The sequence below is a fragment of the Desmodus rotundus genome, chromosome 2, assembly GCF_022682495.2.
Source record: "Desmodus rotundus isolate HL8 chromosome 2, HLdesRot8A.1, whole genome shotgun sequence".
NCBI classification, from domain to species: domain Eukaryota; kingdom Metazoa; phylum Chordata; class Mammalia; order Chiroptera; family Phyllostomidae; genus Desmodus; species Desmodus rotundus.
The window spans coordinates 39,237,106-39,257,284 of NC_071388.1; the positions used below are offsets into that span (position 1 = coordinate 39,237,106).

Sequence of the window (20,179 nt, forward strand, 5' to 3'; positions counted from 1 at the left end):
TATTTTCTGTATAATTAACTAGTTATTGATCATCATGCTTGGAGCTAGTGGCTAGCCACTTAAAAATCTGAATTCAATTTTACTGGTTTTAGAACCTCAGGAAAAAATGTTTTGAAAAAGAGACAAAGCAAATACACCAGGAAGAACATAGAAGAATAAAATGGAAAACAAAGGTGAATGTAATTATACTTAAGCCAGTCTTAACTTTACTCACCAAATTACACATATTTTATTAATGCACTTGAAAGGTATGATGAGATACATAAAGCTTAAGTTGAATTAGATGAGTACTTGGTAATGTATCATTAATTGTCTCTAATTAGGACCTTTTAGATAACCAAATGAATCTCCCGGTTTTTTTACCTGCAAAATAAAATGATAAAAATATAACTGTAAGCATGTATAATCCTAAATAAGAACAAACAAAACTGAAAAGCTTTTCTGCTTTTTAAACCCAGGCTTTTCAAGTTACCCTTATCCTTGGAGGAGGGGAGGTTGGGGCTAGGGTGGGATTCAATCTGCAGTTCTCCTTCCTGTTGAATGAGTTGTTTGAGTCCTCCCTGTGCCGAGCAGATAAGAAGTGATAAGGTAGCAGAGTCTTCCCTAGCTTGGAGACCTCCTTGAACCATATCTGTTTCTTGGGTGTGCCCATTCAGACTTTACTCTTAGCATATGTATACCTCTTCTCAGCTCAAGATTTGAAGATCCAATCAGGATGGGGTAACAATGGGTGCATATTATGTTCTAGTTTCTCTGTTCAGAAATACATTTTTGTCTTAGTTGGTGGTTTTGTATTTTTGAGACCTAGATGAATAATAAATATACCGTTTTGACTGGTCCCTGTAAATTCTTAATAATTTTGACGTTCTTTTGGGCAGGATTCTTATGACCCATTGTAAGGACGCATTCACCTTTTACCAAATATCCAGATATGAGCATTTTTACTTTTCAAATGGCGTGTTAATATAGAACAGAAACAAAATATATGCATGTCTAGGTATTTCATTGTATAATTAACTTACTTGTATCACTTTTTCTAATACCATTGCCTTTTTGCAGCAACATACAGGAATTCAGAACTTGATCGGATAGCTACTGAGGATGACCTAGCAGAAATGCAGAGGTATAAAAACAAGCTTTCTGTTATTGGCGAAGTGCTTTCTCGGAGACACATGAAAGTGGCCTTTTTTGGCAGGTAATCCTTTATTGTTTCTTCTCAAGGGTAGTTTCCAGAAATCAGCTTTTCCTGTCATAGCTTCAGCTTCATTTCTGATATTTTAGCAAGTGATATTCCTCTCCCTTCTCCCCACAACAGTTTCTGGCTATATTAAATGGTAAAGCTGTTAGCAGGTAAGAGAATTTGTTCATTTTAGCTCCTGGTAATAAAATAAAAGTTTATGAAGATCAGTGATATTTTTGTATTTTTGAAGGATGCCTATCTTTAAGAAGTGGCCAATTACAAGAATAGAAATGCAGATAATACCCATAATTTGTGATTTACTCTTTAAGCTTGTGTTGATTATCAGGTCTGTCTTTCAAAAGGATTCTCAATTCCATGATTCCCAGAGAGTAGGAAGTACCATTTCTTCTTCTTCATTTTTTTTTTTTAAGGTTGTACTTATTTATTTTTAGAGAGGGTAATAGAGGGAGATAGGGAGAGAAATATCAGTGTGTGGTTGCTTCTCAAGCGCCCCCTACTAGGGACCTGGCCTGCAACCCAGGTGTGTGCCCTGACTGGGAATCGAACTGGCAACCCCTTCATTCACAGACTGGCACTCAATCCCCTGAGCCATACCAGCCAGCGTGAAAGCGCAATTTCTTAATGTAACCAGCTGGAGTTATAGAGTGATCTCTGCCACAGCTTCTGCATTCATTTTAAGGATCATTTGTTAACTACCTATGTACCTTGCACTCTTAGGCACTAGGGTTGCAAAGACAAATGACTAGGTTTATAGTTGGTTACTCAAATATTGTGGGCTGTGTACCAATAGAGGCAGTTAAGTACTCACTAAACCTCATATGCCTTTTGAACTATTTCCCTTTTTAGGGCTTTAGCACTTGCAATTTCCTATGCCTAAATTCTCTTTGCCTTGTTCTGTGTATGTCTGGCTCCTTCTCTTTAGATATCATCCTAAATGTTACTACTTAGAAACCTTCCCTTACCACTCTATTTAAAGTATTCTTCCTCGGTTATTCTCTACCAGAGTACCTTGTTTATGTTCTTGAAATAGTTTTACAAGGCTCTTGTTTTTGTTTATGTTTTTGTTGTCTGCTTCTCCCACTTAATCATATTTTTAGGGCTTTTATGAGTCAAGGGTGTGAGGTAGGTCTGTTAAAGGTGCCCCACTTCAGATTAAGGTGGAATAGGAGCAGAAAGGAAGAGGCCTCCTGGAGCATGATGCCTCAACTGCCCTACTTGAGAAGGTGAAGTATGTATTAGCTATGGATGTGAAAAAGGTTCAGTCTAAATTTAAGAACATGGGGCATTAGGCCACATCTTGTACTGGGTAGTGTCATAGAGTTAGGGGCTGTAATTTCAAATTGCTACAAGAAGCAAGAAAGATAGAGAAGGCAAGGGAGAGCTTTATGGAAAAGATAGGATTTGTCTTCCTCTATCTTTCTACAATGTACATTGCTAATATTCATATAAATCAATTCGACTTTTTCATGAAAAATGACATCTAATGAAATTTTAGCAACATTTGAATTCTAGAAAAGTCAGTCTTAGGCCCAATAAAAGAACAAAATTTTTACTGTGATCTTTTGTTTTTCCTGGTTTTGTATATTTATTCTTCAGGACAAGCAGTGGAAAGAGCTCTGTTATAAATGCAATGTTGTGGGATAAAGTCCTCCCTAGTGGGATTGGCCATACAACCAATTGCTTACTGAGTGTTGAAGGAACTGATGGAGATAAAGCCTACCTTATGACAGAAGGATCAGATGAAAAAAAAAGTGTGAAGGTATTACATTTGACCTTAGCAACGTAATGTGTCTGAAAAATGCCCTAGATCTTTAAAAAACTAAGATGTTAATAGAACCATTAACATGTATATTCATAGCTTTTTTTTAATCCTCACCCAAAAATATGTTTATTGATTTTTTGTGGGGCAGAGAGAGGGAGGAAGGGAAAGAGAAACATTGATGTGAGAAACAACAGTGTGTGAAAGAAACCTCACATGTGGTCAGTTGCCTCCCAAGTGCGCCCCTACTGGGGATTGAACCCTGCCTAGTCATCAAACCCACAGCCTTTTGGTGTACAGGGTGACGCTCCAACCAGCTGAGCCACCTGGCCAAGGCTGTATTCATAGTTTTAAAAGCCATCACTAATATTTTAAATTTTCTAAAATTCTTTTGCTTCAGAATTAAATTGTCGGGAGAAGAAACCCTGTCCTTAACTTGAAGTATAAGTAAATTAGAGTTAAAACCTTACTAAATTTTTAAAACAGTGTCCCAGTAAAAAGTTGAAGTATGTTATTATTATTTAATCTTGGATCTTGTCTTTTTAAAGAAAACTTTAAAAAATTTGGGCCCTCGGAATTTTTTCTGATCCATGTGTGCTTTTAGAAACTTTTCCCTTGGAGTATTTAGTAAACATGCATGAATAAATGTTATAGTTTAATCAGGTAAGAGCCAATGACAATTACCTACCTTTTATAAATTTCTTAAGGGATTCAGCCACTAGATTTCCTTCAGGAAAAAAAAAAAGAAGGAAAGAAAGAAAGAAAATTGGTTGTAAGATACTGGCTGGAATGAGAGCTTTTGGTAAAAGCGTTGTTTTTCACCAGGGTCACTTTCTCTTAAGTCGTAACTTCTCTCCCACAAATGCAAAAGTTCAGTGTTTGAACTTTTTGGTTTTTGGTAAATTGTAGGTGAATTCATGGGTGTGGTTCTTGTTCTGTGAGTTTGCTGTTTGATCTGTGTCAGGTAACTCAATCTGTATAATAACCTTCACATTAAACTGATGTGAGGTAGTTTATGTCTGTGGGGTAGACATATGTCTTAAAGACGTTTGGCACCTCAGAACTCACTCCTGCTCTTACCATGAAAGGGGCAAAGAAAGCAGAAACCTCTTATTTTTGCATATATCAACTATCTCATGTTCAAATGTACCTTACCTACTTGAAAAGCTCTTTCAGGCACCACAATTCTGTCTTTCAAGCCCCAGCCCTAAAGTTTGTCAGCATCTTGAGCTGGGCTGAACTGGGTCACGCACTGTGGCTGAAAGGGGATGATATTTCTACTATTCCCTGTTATCACTAAGCAAAATGCATTCATTTTATTAGTGAGAAAGTACAACAGACAAAAAGAAAAACTCCAAACCAAACTCACACACTTCCCAAAACCAATGGAAACCCTTTGTGTTTCTCTGTATTTAAATCAAAGAATGGCTTTATATCATGTGCTGTTTCTGGTGTTGCTTTTTTTTCTCTTGATACATTATACATTTCTTTTTCTACATACAATGTCAATTTCAGAGGTTGCATAGGATTCCATTGCCAAAGTTCCACTTTGAGGGGTGTTTAGAATGTTTACAGCTCTGATAATTTTTGCAGAATGGTATGAGTAAATTGTTTTTAAGGGTATTAGTTTATTTTTTCTGTTTGGTAATCTTAAAACTCAGGTTTCTCAAGATTGCTCAGAAGGTTTTATTTCAGATTATTTAAAGTTCTGCTTTTTGTGCATGTTTGCAAAAAATAAATGTTGTGTCAAATCATAGTATTTTTAATTTTTATTGCAATTTATTGTAAGTAAGTGTTTTGCTTTTTCTTTCCCTCCCACTTTAGACAGTTAATCAGCTGGCCCATGCCTTGCATATGGACAAAGACTTGAAAGCTGGCTCTCTCGTGCATGTGTTTTGGCCAAAGGCAAAATGTGCCCTCTTGAGAGATGACCTAGTTTTAGTAGACAGGTAAAGTTACATATGAATTGCGTTTTCTTTTTGTAAAGGTGTATTTATTAGAATAATGCTGCTTGCTTTAGCATGTAGTACATAAAACTTTTAAATGTTCAGTTGCTGCTTCGTTCTCATTTTCTAGATTGTTAAGGGACAGATAAGGTGTTGGTTTTTGTATTTTAATGATATCATAAAAGTACCAATTTATCAGTCTAATTCTATTATAAGAAATTTCAAGGATGGCCACTCTTGTCTTACTTTATTCTCTACTCTGACTTCATAGCTTGTGTGAGTGGTTGGGCCTAGAGACTGTCTAATTCTAGGTAACTGTTGAGTAGGCTAAAAAGCCTGTATGGTTTTTTCCATACAATAAAAGGTACATTCTTCATTTTCACCAATAACTTTATTATTGATTTGACTATTTTGAGTATGTTGGCTATCTCTCACCAATAGAACAGCATAAATTGTTCTAAATTAATGTCTCAGTTTGATCACTGTCAACTTAAACTGGTCTGCCCAACCATGGAGCATCATCCAGTGAGAAGTCTTCAGCACAGAACTTTGCAAAGCACTTTTGACATGTTTGATCAGTCACAGCACCTTCTCCACACACTGCACAAATCTTTTTTTTGCATGTCAGTTGTGTTTCTACCTTTCTTGAAATAATAAAGCATAATATGCCAAAAATGTTGCATATTTTCTTTCCTCTTCAATATTAAAATGCCTACACAAAATTCATCAATTTTGATGTGTGTTTTTTTTTTTTTAAGTGCATACTGATAAGACAGCTGTCACAATATAATCTAACAGAATTGTTTCAAATGAAGTTAAAGATAACTAAGTGCTACTAGAGCCATCTTACGGGGAAAAAAACAAATGAACTTTTTGACCAACCCAATAGATAGAGAGTTCTAAATAGTTAATTTTTAAAACTAGTGATGAATTTATTCTTGAGACCCAGTTTCCCAAAATAACTTCGCTGGACAGTTCATATAGCTCTTCATTGTTCAAGAATTAATCAAGTACTCTTGGAATTTTTTTTCCAACTTTTCTCATTAATCTGCATTTATATGTGTTCTTTAAATCATCCTACTAAAGTGATGCTTAGTAAAATAACAATGCATATCTGTTAAGCAATGCCATTAACCAAAAAAGGTAGTTAAATGATTTTTTAAAAATTTCATGCGTTTTGGTTTCTTCATTTAAAATTTCAGTGTTCTGTGGAACCCATTTTGTTTTTGATGATCGGCATTCCTTTTAATTGGAAGAGTGTTTCAAGTAATCAACAGAACTAGCTCAATGAATGAGAACGTGCTTGTGAAATAAAAATACTTGGTTTAAATGTAGTAATAATAGCTAATAATTTTGCTTTATTTCATAGCTAGAATGTATCCATGACACCGTCAACCTGTCAGTTTGATAGCTGCACTATAGTTTGTATAGATTGTATATTAAATTTATGTCTAGCAGAGGCTCTTAATTTTCATGACTTACGCTTATAAGCACTTAGTCTTTTCTGAGCTCTACTGGACATAGCTGATAGCACCTTCATTTTTGATTACGCATTAGCCTAGTTTGTTTGTTTTTTATTACATATTTTTTAGCCTTCCAAAGCATAAAGATTTAAGAGATTGAACTATCAACTTTGTTATTTGCTTTGTTAAAAACCATGAGGTTATTTGTCTTTGGTAATTTTTTATTTTTTAGCACCTGTTGTCAATTGGATAGACTCTAGGAGTTCCTCGTCAGTGGAGTAAATAGGTAGAATTATATAAAACACAGGCTGTCACCTTGCCACAGCTGCTTTCTTATAGGTGAGAAAGTAATGTAAATCTCCTAGACTTCATGCGGATGACTGGTAGAAAGTATCCTTTAGGGTTTAAACTACTTATAAAAATTTTAAAAACTGTCTACAATGCAAATTTTTTTAAAGAAATGTTATATAATTTTTATTTTATTCCCATTAGTCCAGGCACAGATGTCACTACAGAGCTGGATAGCTGGATTGATAAGTTTTGCTTAGATGCTGATGTTTTTGTTTTGGTTGCCAACTCTGAATCAACGTTAATGAACACGGTAGGATTTGATTACATTATTATCTTTGAGTGGTAGGAAATAGTGTCTGTTTTAATGCTGAAAAGCCACAGAAATCCAAATATTGGATTAGAAAGAACTAATATCAAGGGTGAACAAAGGGGTTTGTGTTTCCACGGGACGGGAAAGGCTGATTCTGGTGTTGAATGTAGGGTTTGATGGCACTAGTTTCTACTGAATCTTTGAGTTCGGGGTGTGATACCTGTGTGTTGTTGACATTCCCCGTGGTTATTTGCCAGTTTCAGAAGGAGTGGGCACCAGAATTGTTAGAATACTGACTAAGTCTCTTGAATAAAGTATAACACCACCACCTCACTCCCGCATCTGGCAGGCAAGGCTTTTCTATTTTGAGTTTTGTTAACCCTTCCCTTTGCTTAACTTGAGTATACTGTAAACTACTATCAAACTAAGAAGATTGTCCCAAATTTTCTAGAGCCAGATTCATTCCAAAAAATTTCCAGATATTTAGATAATCTAATATTTAAAACTATACTACAATTTTTAAAAAATGTTATTCATCAAAAGCATAGAAATGGCCAAACACCATATATCCTAGGTATTAGCAGCAAGACCTCTGTTTTGTCGAAGTGTTGATTAGTGTTTAATATAGTCATGTTGATTAGGGTGGCCAGTGGCCCAGTCTACATCACGAGACCTTGCTGCCGTGACAACAATGCCAGTTGTTTATAGCCTGATTGTATAAAAGATAGATAAATGCTTAAAGTTGGTGTTAGAATAACAACTATTGGGAGTTGGATAAACTAACTTTGGTGCCTTTTTTATGCTGTCCTGTGCCCATAATTCTTCCCCTTTCCAACTTTTTATTTTTTCAAAAAGTCCGTCTTTATCACCACCTTCTTCTTAATGGAGCTCCTTATAATTTCAACTAAATACTGGTGTCTCTTTCCTTTGATTAGTCCCAGCATTTATTTACAGTATCTTTGGCACATACCTTCCTCAGTTGCTTATTATGATGTGTTGTACACTAATCTTACATTATTATTTTACTTTATCTAAATTTTAAAAAAGATTTGAGGTAGCTGTGTGAAAATTTAGACTGTCCTGACCAGTAGTAACTTTGATGTCCTACATGTAGCAGAGCCAGATAAAATATTTGTTAAATTGAATTCTGAAAAAGACTTACGGCAGGAGCAGGAAAATCTTTACTTTTCCTTTTTTTGTATTACAATTTTCTCATCTTTGAAAAGTTTAATGCTCATAGTGTTTTGGGATCCTTTATCAATGGGTGTTAATCATTGTTGTCTAAATGGTTCCGTAATTTAGATTAAAAGAAAACCTCAATTACAAATGAAAATATAAAAATAGATTTTAGAAGTGAACATACTATTGGCTGTTTGATGTTTTCTAGGAAAAACAATTTTTTCACAAGGTAAATGAGCGACTTTCCAAGCCTAATATTTTCATTCTGAATAATCGTTGGGACGCCTCTGCATCAGAGCCAGAATATATGGAAGATGTAAGTGTTTTCCCCCTTAATATTGGAAATATAGTCATGTACATTGTTAATCTGAGAAAACTGTACTCCTGTGATATAGCACATCATAACCAGTTGTTCTTTCACTAGAGAAAAGCATATGAGTGTAGAAAATCTGGAGTCAGTATTTGATATAGGTGTTAACCTACTTTGAAGGAAAATTGTGTTATAAAAGTACTGTCCATTTTAGATCTTGAAACCCTTTTTCTTTGTTTTCTTTTTTTTTTTATTGAAATATAACATACTAGAAAGGTGTACACATCATAAGTATCCAGCTCCGTTAAATTTTACAAATTTAGCACAACTTTGTCAGGATCCAGATCAAGAAGCAGAGCATTCCCAGCACTCCAGGAGCAACTCCTTTCCATCCTCTACTCTTCCTCCCAACAGTAATCACTTAGGACTTTTAAGTGACTGATTTTTCCAGTTTAACTTTTTCTGTAATAGAACCATATTGTATGTACTTTTTTGTGTTAGGTTTCTTTTCTTCAACCTTGTTTGTGATATGCAATCATACTGTTATGTAGTGTTGAAGAGCATTCTCACTGCTGTATAGTATTTCATCCTGTGATTAACTGCAATTGATTTATTCATTCTGCTAGTGATGGGCATGTGGTAAATTACTTGTATTTAGTACTGTGGATAATAGTGCTGTGCACATTCTTATATATGTCTTTTTTTTTTTTTAAACACATGGGTATATATTTCTGTTGGGTATATACCAGTGGTTCTCAGTGTGAGAGATTGGGCAGTTTTGACGTCCTGGAATATTTGGCCATGTCTGAAGACATTTTTGTTGTCACAGCTGGGTGAATGTGCAGCTGGCATCTAGTGGGTAGAGGCTGGAGATAATGATGAACATCCTAAATTATAGAATAACCCCCCCGCCCCAAACCATAGATTTACCTGACTCAAAATGTCAATAATGCAGAGATCAGTAATCCATGAGTATATATATCAAGAGTAGAATTGCCGGATTACAAGTTAAGAATATGCCATTTTAGTAAACACAGCCCAAGAGTTTCCTAAAGTGCTTATACCACTTTATACTCCCCACCAGCTGATTTGGCAGTTCCAGGTGGTTTATATCCATCCTCACCAACACTTGGTATTTTTGTCATGCTGGTGGTTTTAGAAACTTTGTTTTTATTTATTTATTTTTAGAGAGGGAGGAACAGAGAGTGAGAGAGGGAGAGAGAAACATTGATATACAAGAGAAACATCTATTGGTTGACTCTTGCATGCCCCAAAACAGGGACCTGGCCTGCAACCCAGGCATGTGCCCTGACCAGGAATCGAATGACGACCTTTCGATTTGCAGGATGACACCCAATCCACTGAGCCACACCAGCCAGGGCTAGAAACTTTTAAAAAAGAATAGAGCTCTGGCCTGATGGTTCAGTGGATTGGAGTGTCATCCCATACACCAAGAAGTTGTGAGTTTGATCCCTGGTCAGGGCAGATACCTAGGTTGTGGGTTCGATCTTCATTGGGCACATACAGGAGGCAGCCGATCAATATTTCTCTTTCACATTGATGTTTCTCTCCCTCCCTCTCTCTCTCCCTGTCTCTCTTCTTTCTCCCCTCTCCACACCCCACTCACTCCCTTCTTCCTTCCTTCCATTCCTCTCTAAAAATTAGTCAACATATCCTCGGGTGAGGTTTTTTTTAAAAAAAATAACTTAAAAAGAATAACATTTCTTAAAAAAAGACCTTAAAGAGAATAAAGTATCTTAACATTTTGTGTATAAATAATGTTTATTTAAATTACTTGGCACTGTTTTTTCTGATTTTGATAGTAGTGTATATTTATTTAATATATAATGCATAAAAAATTAAATTCACCTTGTTCCATCATAGTTCACATGTTCAATTGTTTGCTTTCATTGTTCCTCCCATACCCAAAATTAGAATTTTGCTTTATATGAAGCTTTATATCCTGGTATTATTAACTCTTGTTGTAATATCATACTCTTTGAAATTGGGATCTCATTTATTCATCAGAGAATTAGGAAATATGACCCACAAATGTTTCTTCTCCATTCTAATGTAGCATAATTTTATTAAGTATTAAGTACTTAATATATACTTAAATAATTAATTTTAATAAGTATTAACATAGAAATTTCTTATTATAGCTAAAAGCTAGTACCAAATCCTAACTAGTTCTAACCCTTAGTCCTAATTTTAATACCCAAGTGCTCATCTTAAACCTAACGTTGTAATTCTTTTGCCAGCTAATGCATTCTCCCCAATTTTAATTCCCAGTATTATTAAGAAGGGAAATACACTATTTATGTCCTGACTTCGAAGTAAAAATTGCCTCATTGTAGCTAATTTATTGTAGCACTTATTTCCTGGTTTCAAAGGTGTTAATAACTTCATTGTGGAAAATTTGGAAAATACAAAACGCACAAGGAAGAAATAAAAATGCCACCCATTTTTGTAGGTGTTGGCCTGCATGCCACCTGTTAAGTTACATAAATACACATATACACTCTTCGTTTCCTTGTTGTATAATCATGCACATCCTTAGTACAGAACTAGGAACATCTTCCCATGCCATGAAGTACTAATATTTGTCTACAATATGTTTTATAATGGCTGTGTGATATTTGATGGGCCATCAGAATTTTAAATGTTCAAAGGAAGAATCGTTACTTTAAGTTAACAGAGAGAAATATCCTGTCAGCAAGCATCACACTTTATTAGAATTACAATTAGAGTTTGTTAAGTATATGGGAACTATTACTATGGTATCACTCTTAAGTGGAGTTTAGGTTTGTAGCTGTCAGTTGTAATTATATTTGTTTAATTCTTAACAATTCTTTTAATACCCTGTTTTGCTCTAGGTACGCAGACAGCACACAGAAAGATGCCAACATTTTTTGGTGGAGGAGCTCAAAGTTGTGGGTCCTTTAGAAGCACGGAATCGTATTTTCTTTGTTTCCGCAAAGGAGGTTCTCAATGCTAGAATGCACAGAGCACGGGGGATGCCAGAAGGTGGTAGGTATTCATCAGAGAGTTCCTTTTGAAATACAAGTATAGATTATAAAAATGGCGTGCCAGAAACCCTATCTTACTATATATACTAGGTTTTTAACTCTTCACCTAAATGTTACAGGTGGGGCACTTGCTGAAGGATTTCGAGCAAGACTACAAGAATTTCAGAATTTTGAACAAATCTTTGAGGTAGGAATTATGTGAATGTATGGTTAATATAAAACCCTGGCATTGGATGGAGAGTGATTTTCACTATTTGTCTTTGTCAGTAACCTTACTGTTATTTAGTAGAGTTACATAGCAAGTGAAACGAGGAAAGTCTGAAGAATGGAAGTCCCTGCAAAATGGATGATCCATAACATAAGATTTGAGAATTAAAGATTTTAATTTCTTTCTTATTCTTTTTTCTTAGAAAGTAGAAAGCTACTTTCTAATATTCCATGTGTCGTGCATTGAGGGAACTTCTCTATATTGAGTAATTTGGGGTAAGACTAAACAAATGCAGTTGCTGTTGGAATGGGTAATAGAGCAGAGTGAAGATCATCTTTTTTTCCTTTGTACCCTATATTTATAGGGAGATACAGAACATAGTTGATGGTATTTGATGAAAGTTTATTACATCTCTAAACTGTGTTGTCACCTGTTAATTTTCCATGTTTTATACCAAATGTCCTGAACACATGAATGAATACAAAAATAATTAAGATACAAGTACTGTACTTCAGGAATCTGGTAGAAATTACTGAGGCGCATGTATGGCTAATGTGTTTGCAGCATGGAGGCGGGAGGATACTTCTCTGTGCCTTGGTGTCGGTGTTTTATTCAGAGATATTAAGACTTATCCTGCATTTGATTGAAAAGTTCTTTAAATGTTAAAGACATCTAAACTCTTATTTAGCCCTGTTTAGTCTAGCTCTGCTTAGATTGTATATCCTTGCCCATGAATGAACACAGACTTCAGAACTGAAAAAACTTCACCTGTAATTATTCTTCCTTATAAGCAGTAATGGCCTTAATAGTAAGAGCATGAATGTTGAATGTACTAGGCAGAATTAAATATTTGCTCACTGTCCCTAATCTTTAATTTGGTAAGAGATAGAAAGATTATTCAGGTAGATGAAGAAAAGGAACTTAAGAAAGAAAACCCACTACCAGCTGTTAAGGTAAGATCTCTCTAATTGTTTGGAGACCCCCTGGGATATCAGCAGATGTCCTCTCAGACTATAGGATACATGAAGTCTCGGTTACCAGAAGATCATTGTTGTCTGTTTATTTTCTTCCTCTTTTGCTTTCACAAGAGATTTAGTGCTCCCCTCACTCTTACCAGTTATTTTATCCATGGGGAAAATACTTGGGAGAGGATCTATTCTGTTTCCCTTGTCTTTCCTTATTTATTGACCTTCCTTTCCTTCTTCCCATCTCTTCCCTGTTTCTCATTGGCTTCTCCTACCAAATCATATACTGTTCTGTTATACACTTATATACTGGTTCGTGGTACAGTTTTGCTTCCCCAGAATGGCTCCTGGAAGAGGTGGGGATGAGAAGAACAAAAGATGTACTGTGGAGTGTGGAGCACTGCTTCCCAAACCTGGCTGAATTGCATGAGGTGCTTTAGAGATAGGCAGGTTCCTGGCCTGTTCTGGAGTCTGATCCAGAGGGGCTAGGATGGACCTAGGAACCTGTATATTTTCAAAGCTTTCCAACTGATTGCAATAATCAGGCAGACCTAGGAACTATTCTTTTTAATGTTTGTAGGAGAAAATTAGCAGTTTATTTTTTATTGTAAAAGTATGTTTGGACATTAAAAATTATATATGGAAAGAAACTGCTTATGAGCAGGAGCTTTTAAGTAAACTCATGGAGAATGTCAGGATTTAGAATTTGAAACATGTAATTGAAACTTATAGGTCCAAAATGGAATCAAATAGAAATTACTTGAATTTATCTAAAGAATTAATAAGGTGGGCCAAAAATTTTTTCTGGGTGTCCAAACATTTTAAGTGTCATTGTTTTTTGCTTTTTCTTCTTTTTTCAAGTTTTTGTTTTTGAAGAAGGAAACTTTATGTAGTGCAAACAGTTCAGTGGTAATACAGCATGGCTGTGAAAACAGCACTGCTGCGGTACAGCTCAACAGTGCTACAGTGTAGCCGGCAAAACAGCACAGCAGTGAGGCTGCCCAGGGCCCTGTGGCCCCGGGACCAGGACCCTCTTCAGCTAAGCAGTTAGTAGTCCACGCTGGCCTGCTCCCAGACGTATCTTCAGTGTTTCAGCTCCAGCTGGAGAAATACAGTCTTCAGTCTTCAGTGGAAAGTGCATTCTGCTTTTTGTTTTTTAGGAAAAAAATTTAAGGCCATGAATTTGTAAGTGTAGCTTTGGACATATTCCACGGGTTTCATAATTCAGTTTAGGCTTCATTGCTTATTTTTAATTATAGTTTTTGGAATATCCTATTTAATACAGGAGCTAAAATTCATATGTTTTAATTCTTTTTATCCAACTTCCATGTATTAATTTCTTGTTTTCTTTGTATTAAAGACCTATTACAGAATATGGCCTTTATACACATTTTGTCATTGTTTTTAGAACTCTCTTTTTTTTGTAATTTTAATTATTTTTGTGGCAAAACAACCTGCAAAATTCATCATTTTATCAGTCGGATTTTTGCAATGGATTTCTTTGAGATTCATTTGGTTCAAGGGAGCTAAATATTAATGAACAAACAAAGTACCAAATTAAATAAAGCTTAGAAATTAAATCAAGTAAAATTAATCAAAATCAACATTAATTCCATTAATACATTTTCTTTCTGTTTTCTACCTGTATTTAAACAGGTGTATATTCTAAAGGCCTTTGAGAAATCTAAGTCTCTCTGGTCAGTTCTTTGGCCATTACCTTTTAGTAATTTTGGTTGTGTGATGGAAAAAATATATAAAATAACTCTTCTGTAAAATGTCAATGAATTTGTCATAAACCAAATTTCTGGGAGAACTGCTAAAATTTGAAAATGGACTCCTATGTTAGGTTAATAGTATTGTCCCAGTGATAAATGCTCTAAATATAATAATTGTTTCATGAATCTGCATGTTTAGTAGTAAGGTGTGGTGGCTGCAATGAACTATCAAATTGTCCAGCAGGAATATGTGTGTGTGGTTATATACACACAACAGGAATATATGAATATCTCTCTATATACATATACCCAGAGAAGGAAGGTAAACAAATGAGGTTGAATGTTAACATTTGGTATATTTACTTGAAAGACATATTACATTGGTGTTCTTTCTATTACTTTCTTGTTATTTAAAAAAATAGTGCTTCAAAATAATAAGTTGAGAGTGGTGAGTAGTATGTTATTGAGTGTTTGGGGTCTATTGTCAAGGTGTCTTGACAAGTTCATTTTATGTTTTCGTTATATATAAATATTAATATTTATTGGTGTAATTACGTACAATTGCTTACCAACTGGCTTCTTTAAATGTTATTAGACAATCTGAAAACTATCTTAATTGAAATACGATTATTGTTTTGGTTCTGAATCTTTAGTAAGTTATAAAACAGCCTCATGGATACCTTAATGAGATGGAATTTAGTTGGTTTGATGTAATATATTAAACTTCTTGGAAAAGTAGTTTCTGATAAATATATTCCCCATGGAGATCCAAAGCATATTAGTCTATTAAGGGTTCTGAGCAATAATTCAGTAGAGTATTTCTTTTGCAGGTTGACTCTATTTTTCTGATCAGTGGGAACACCATTGTGGGATGGTGTTTTAATTTGAGGAAGATTACCTGTTTTCTTCTTTATACTTCTTCTTCATTGTATATTTTGAATCAATGACTTTTATATTGCCTAATAACTTTTGGAGATATTTTCTTTCCTGTCTAGTCTAGCTCTAATACTGTGCTGTTATCTACAAATTGAAGACTTCATTGCTGATATCTAGATCTGCTTCATCGAGGAATATAAAATTTTTTTAACCTTTTTTTTGTTTTAAAAATATTTTAATGCTTCTTGATAATTTTTGTGGAAGTTAATTTGGCAATTAATGAGACAGTATTTAAAGTAAAACATAAGTTTTATTTGTTAAAAAATAAGTTTATACTTTAAAAGTTTAGTATTGTTTAATCATTAGTGGTTTTTACTTTGGCACGTACTGAGCAGGAATGCTGTAACTTGTACCACCAATACCCTCATGATTAGTGATAGGGAGTGATGTACCAAGGAGCTTACCCATCAGCAGAAGTGAGGCCCTGCAGTGGAAGAAAGGAATTGGTCTCTGAGTTAAAGCTTTATAAACTGTTGACTAAATGAATTACCCTTATGTGCTTGTAGTTAAAGAAAGGATTTTTGCTTTGTATTTTATACCTCAAATCCTGAAGAGGACAGCTAAAATGGCAAAAGACATTTTAAGTCTTCTCTTCGTGAAGTGAACAAATAACCATTTTAGAGACCTGAAAGCTAAACTAGTTTGTAAATAGTACATTGAATGAATGTAACGCACTGATTTCAAGATAATATACGGGGTGTGGCAAAAGTAGGTTTACAGTTATTCATACAGAAAATAATACAATAATTAACAAATAAAAAATAAGCTGTTTCATGTACCCACAACTGTAAACCTACTTTTGCCCCACCCTGTGTGTAGGACTAGAGTATTAAGTAAATACCCTTTAAATCTTGAAAATTATTTATTTTAATGAAGAATAGTAAAAACTCGAAGTAATGACTACAGTTTTGTACTAGTTACATACAAGGGGTGACCCCCCCCCCCAAACTCTGGAACTCTCTTCTGGAGGGCATGCCCTTTGTAGTACAGGCTTCCTCTGCTAGGTTAGTGTTCCAGGAGCCTATCTGTGTCAGTCTACTGGCTAATGTTGTTGTGAGAGGCTGCATTCCGCTTCAGTGAATTTTTTAATGAAGACTCCGTGTGTTTGCCCATTTCATGATGTATAACTTGCAAGCGCACCTGCCCACACTGTGCTGAGTGTTCAGCAGTTTTTGACCAAAAACCAGCATGACCCCCGTGCCCCACCCTCCCTATTCGCCCATTCTCGCCCCCAAGTGATCCTGTTTCCCTGGATAAAGAAAATCCTCAAAGGGAAATGTTTTGCTAATGTGGGAAAGGTGAAATAAAAAACAGCAGAAGCACTAAAAGGCATCAAAATCGACTAGTTCAAAAACTGTTTTGAGCAGTGGAAAAAATGTTTTGATAGGTGTATTGCATCAAATGGAGATTGCTTTGAAGGTGACTGAAGTTTACACATGTACAAATAAATGCACAATTTTTTATAAATATAGTCTGTTTTGGGGGATGTCCACCTTTGTATATCTAGTACAAAAAGTTACATATATAACTAGTTCAAAACATTAAATTCAGAGAAATATTGAAGTTGGGGTGTATCCCTAATTTTTAATAACTCACCACAGAAATAAACATGGCATCCTACAAAACACCTATTACACTTACTGATGTTGTGACCTGGTTGAACATTTCTTGATTGTTCAGAGATCAGATAGTATTATTCTGTAAACACTTGTAGTTGTTTTCAAGTGTTATGTCAGTACAGAGTTTGACTTTCTATGAAGTAAACGTGAAAGGCTGGTTTTAATGATTTTTCAAACATGCAATGATGAATCACCATAAATATTGTAGATAACTAGTATGCACATATATTAAAATTGAAACTAAAATTTCACAAAATAAACATCCATCATTATACGTGATACTGAAATATTCTATTTAAGAAAACACTGGTCATCAAACTCTGATTTGTACAACTGTTAACAGGTTATGAGCTGCATGAGCTTGAAGGTAAAACGAATGGTAGGGCATAATCGGGACCTGTGTACACATACTGTAGACCAATGATAATAACAATTACCTTTGAAATAGTTGTAGACTTATTCTATAAACAATTTAAAGTATTACTTAGGTTGTTTGTTAAAGGGTATTTTTCAAATTGTTCAAGTTTTAATCTGCAAAAGTCCTTTTTAATAACTTGTGAATCCCAGCATTCAACTAGTTTTTTTAACATTGTAGAATTTGAGTTTATAACTCAAGAACTTTATTAGGCTATCTATTGCAAGTATGAGAAAAATTTAGACTAAAAGTAGATTAAAGGTGATATAAATAAAATTAGTAATTCTAGAAGAGAAACCTTTTTTAACATTGAAAAAATAGTACTTGGTTATTTACTTTCAAAAAGTAATATAAAAACCATTGCACATTACTGTGTAAAATTACACAAAGATTTGAACTTGCTGTTTGAAAGCCCTTTTTACTTTTGAATCTTTGTAATTTTTTTAACCTTTGTAATTTTAAGTTGTATTTATCATGCCTTTATTTTGTATTCTAATTTCTGTTTTGGTTAAAGTTATAAACAGCAAGTTTTTGTGTTAAAATTCCTAAAAATGTTGGGATGGAATTACAGTAATGTGTCATGGCTTCGGCCCCTCGCAGGAGTGTATCTCGCAGTCAGCAGTGAAAACAAAGTTTGAACAGCACACTATCAGAGCTAAACAGATACTAGATACTGTGCAAGACATAATGGATTCAATAAACGTGGCAGCAGCAGAGAAAAGGTATGAATGCATTTATTGCAAAATAAAAATGTAAGTTTTTATGTCAATATGAATTCCTTAAGCTAAAAATTTAATTAGTTACATTATGAATACTTTCCTATTGAAATAACACTTCTGGGTTTAGCTAGTGTCTACTTGAACATTTTTAAATATTTGAAACTGTAAATATTTATTTATTTATTGTACACATGATTTGCATTCCCTGCATCTCAGTATTCTTGTATATGAGTTGTGGTTTTAAAATGTTTAGTGGCTTTAAAATATCTTACAGCAGTGGAAGAGGTGTTTTTCCAGCTAAATTTCTAGAAGAAGTCGAAATAGAGGACCCTCTTTTTTACATTCAATACATGACCTGTCACTCATATATTCATACATTGATCCCTTGAAATCACTCTTTTATGCCAGTGGTGGTTTTTTATCAGTTGGCACACAAACAAGGTGATATTACCTGCCAGCCAGAAAATCAGTTTGGTAAGCATTACCATATATGTCATACTGTATTGCACTATTTTTATTCCATGTATTACTTTATAAAAATGAAAATGAATACTTGAAAATGACAACACCATCAAAGAAAAGGTGTAGTTGTTACAACTTCGATACACTCGAAATGATCAGGATGGTATTTGATGTGACAAATATAATGATGTTAAGCCTCAATTGAACCTTTAGTGAGCTTAAGCCAATCAAAAGAAAGGTATAAAGCACAAAAGTATAAGATGACATACAATTGGAATTTTAAATGTATCCGATATTGCTGGGAACAAGTTTAGTGCCTAATTTTAACACATTTCTAGGAATGTATTATCTTAAAAATTAGAGAATTTCCAGCTTATATATCAAAAGGGTGATACCCTAGAATCTGATTTCAGGCTCCATACATTATTTCTATATAATGAGTATTTGGTCTGCTGGATTGACCTTATTAATTTTTAAAAACATAGGACATTGAACTAAACATGACACAAAAAGATGTGATTTGCGGGTGGTTTATGTAATCATAATACCTTAGAATGATAAAGGCCAGATAGAAGATATTCTAGGCTTTGCGGGCCATACTATCTTTTGCAACTATTCAATTCTGCGACTCTAGAGCAAAAACAGGCATTTATGCAGTGAGTACATGAATGAGCACAGCTACATTCCAAGAAAACTAACAGAAACTAGCAGCTGCGGAGTTGGCCGGTTTGCTGGCCCTTGTTTATTAAATAAAGTCAGTATTGAATTCTGTTCATATCTATGAAGTGTTTGGAGGCCTAGAATTCTTATTAATCCTTTAGTGGGATTCAGGTGACACATGGGCAGAGAAACAAAGTAGTTTAAATCCAGTCGTCTGTAAAATTTTTGTAAGTGAAATATTTAAATCCTTTCAATATTGAAGTGCAAGATTTTTTTCTTCTATCATGCTAACAGATAGTTTAGTACATAATTGAGTGCCTTTGCTTAATTGCTTTGAGACTTTAATATCCCCTGGATATTAATTACTTTTATACTATGATAGAGTGTATTCAATGGAAGAGAGGGAAGACCAAATTGATAGACTGGACTTTATCCGAAACCAGATGAACCTTTTAACACTGGATGTTAAGAAGAAAATCAGGGAGGTTACAGAAGAGGTGGCAAACAAGGTGGGTAACAGTAACTCTGTGGTTAAAAAATAGAATAGAAATATTTTTCATAATGCTAAAAATGTTATTCCTGTCACTTATACGGAATACTTTGGGGTTTTTTTCAATTTGAATTTTTGAGTGGTTGATGAATTTGTTTAGTTTTGTTTAGTCAGATTTTTTTGTATTTTCAGGTTTCATGTGCAATGACAGATGAAATTTGTCGACTCTCTGTTTTGGTTGATGAATTTTGTTCTGAGTTCCATCCTACTCCAAGTGTATTGAAAGTATATAAAAATGTAAGTTAAGTTGTACTTAAAAGTTATTCAGATAGTTCCCTCACTTTATTCTATACTATTACGTGTTGGTTTGTCTATTTTAGTGTCTTCATGGCAATCAGTACACAATTGAACTGTTACCATTTCCTGTGTACTGTCGTAATAAATTTAAATAACTTTGTATATAAAATACATAAAAAAGTTATTCTCTTAGAATAAGATCATT

The 20,179-nt window shown here is 34.4% G+C and overlaps 1 protein-coding gene across 1 annotated transcript in view; it reads left to right on the forward strand.

Annotated features, from left to right (window-relative positions):
* Nucleotides 1–20,179, forward strand: part of MFN1 (mitofusin 1) — a 32,837-nt gene that overhangs the window by 1,482 nt on the left and 11,176 nt on the right. The window contains exons 3-12 of the mRNA XM_053918111.1: nucleotides 1,060–1,195; nucleotides 2,798–2,960; nucleotides 4,785–4,909; nucleotides 6,862–6,970; nucleotides 8,358–8,465; nucleotides 11,336–11,489; nucleotides 11,608–11,675; nucleotides 17,947–18,068; nucleotides 19,570–19,696; nucleotides 19,870–19,974. Of these exons, the coding sequence (XP_053774086.1) occupies nucleotides 1,060–1,195; nucleotides 2,798–2,960; nucleotides 4,785–4,909; nucleotides 6,862–6,970; nucleotides 8,358–8,465; nucleotides 11,336–11,489; nucleotides 11,608–11,675; nucleotides 17,947–18,068; nucleotides 19,570–19,696; nucleotides 19,870–19,974 (1,217 nt within the window). The remainder of the gene's footprint in view (nucleotides 1–1,059; nucleotides 1,196–2,797; nucleotides 2,961–4,784; nucleotides 4,910–6,861; nucleotides 6,971–8,357; nucleotides 8,466–11,335; nucleotides 11,490–11,607; nucleotides 11,676–17,946; nucleotides 18,069–19,569; nucleotides 19,697–19,869; nucleotides 19,975–20,179) is intronic.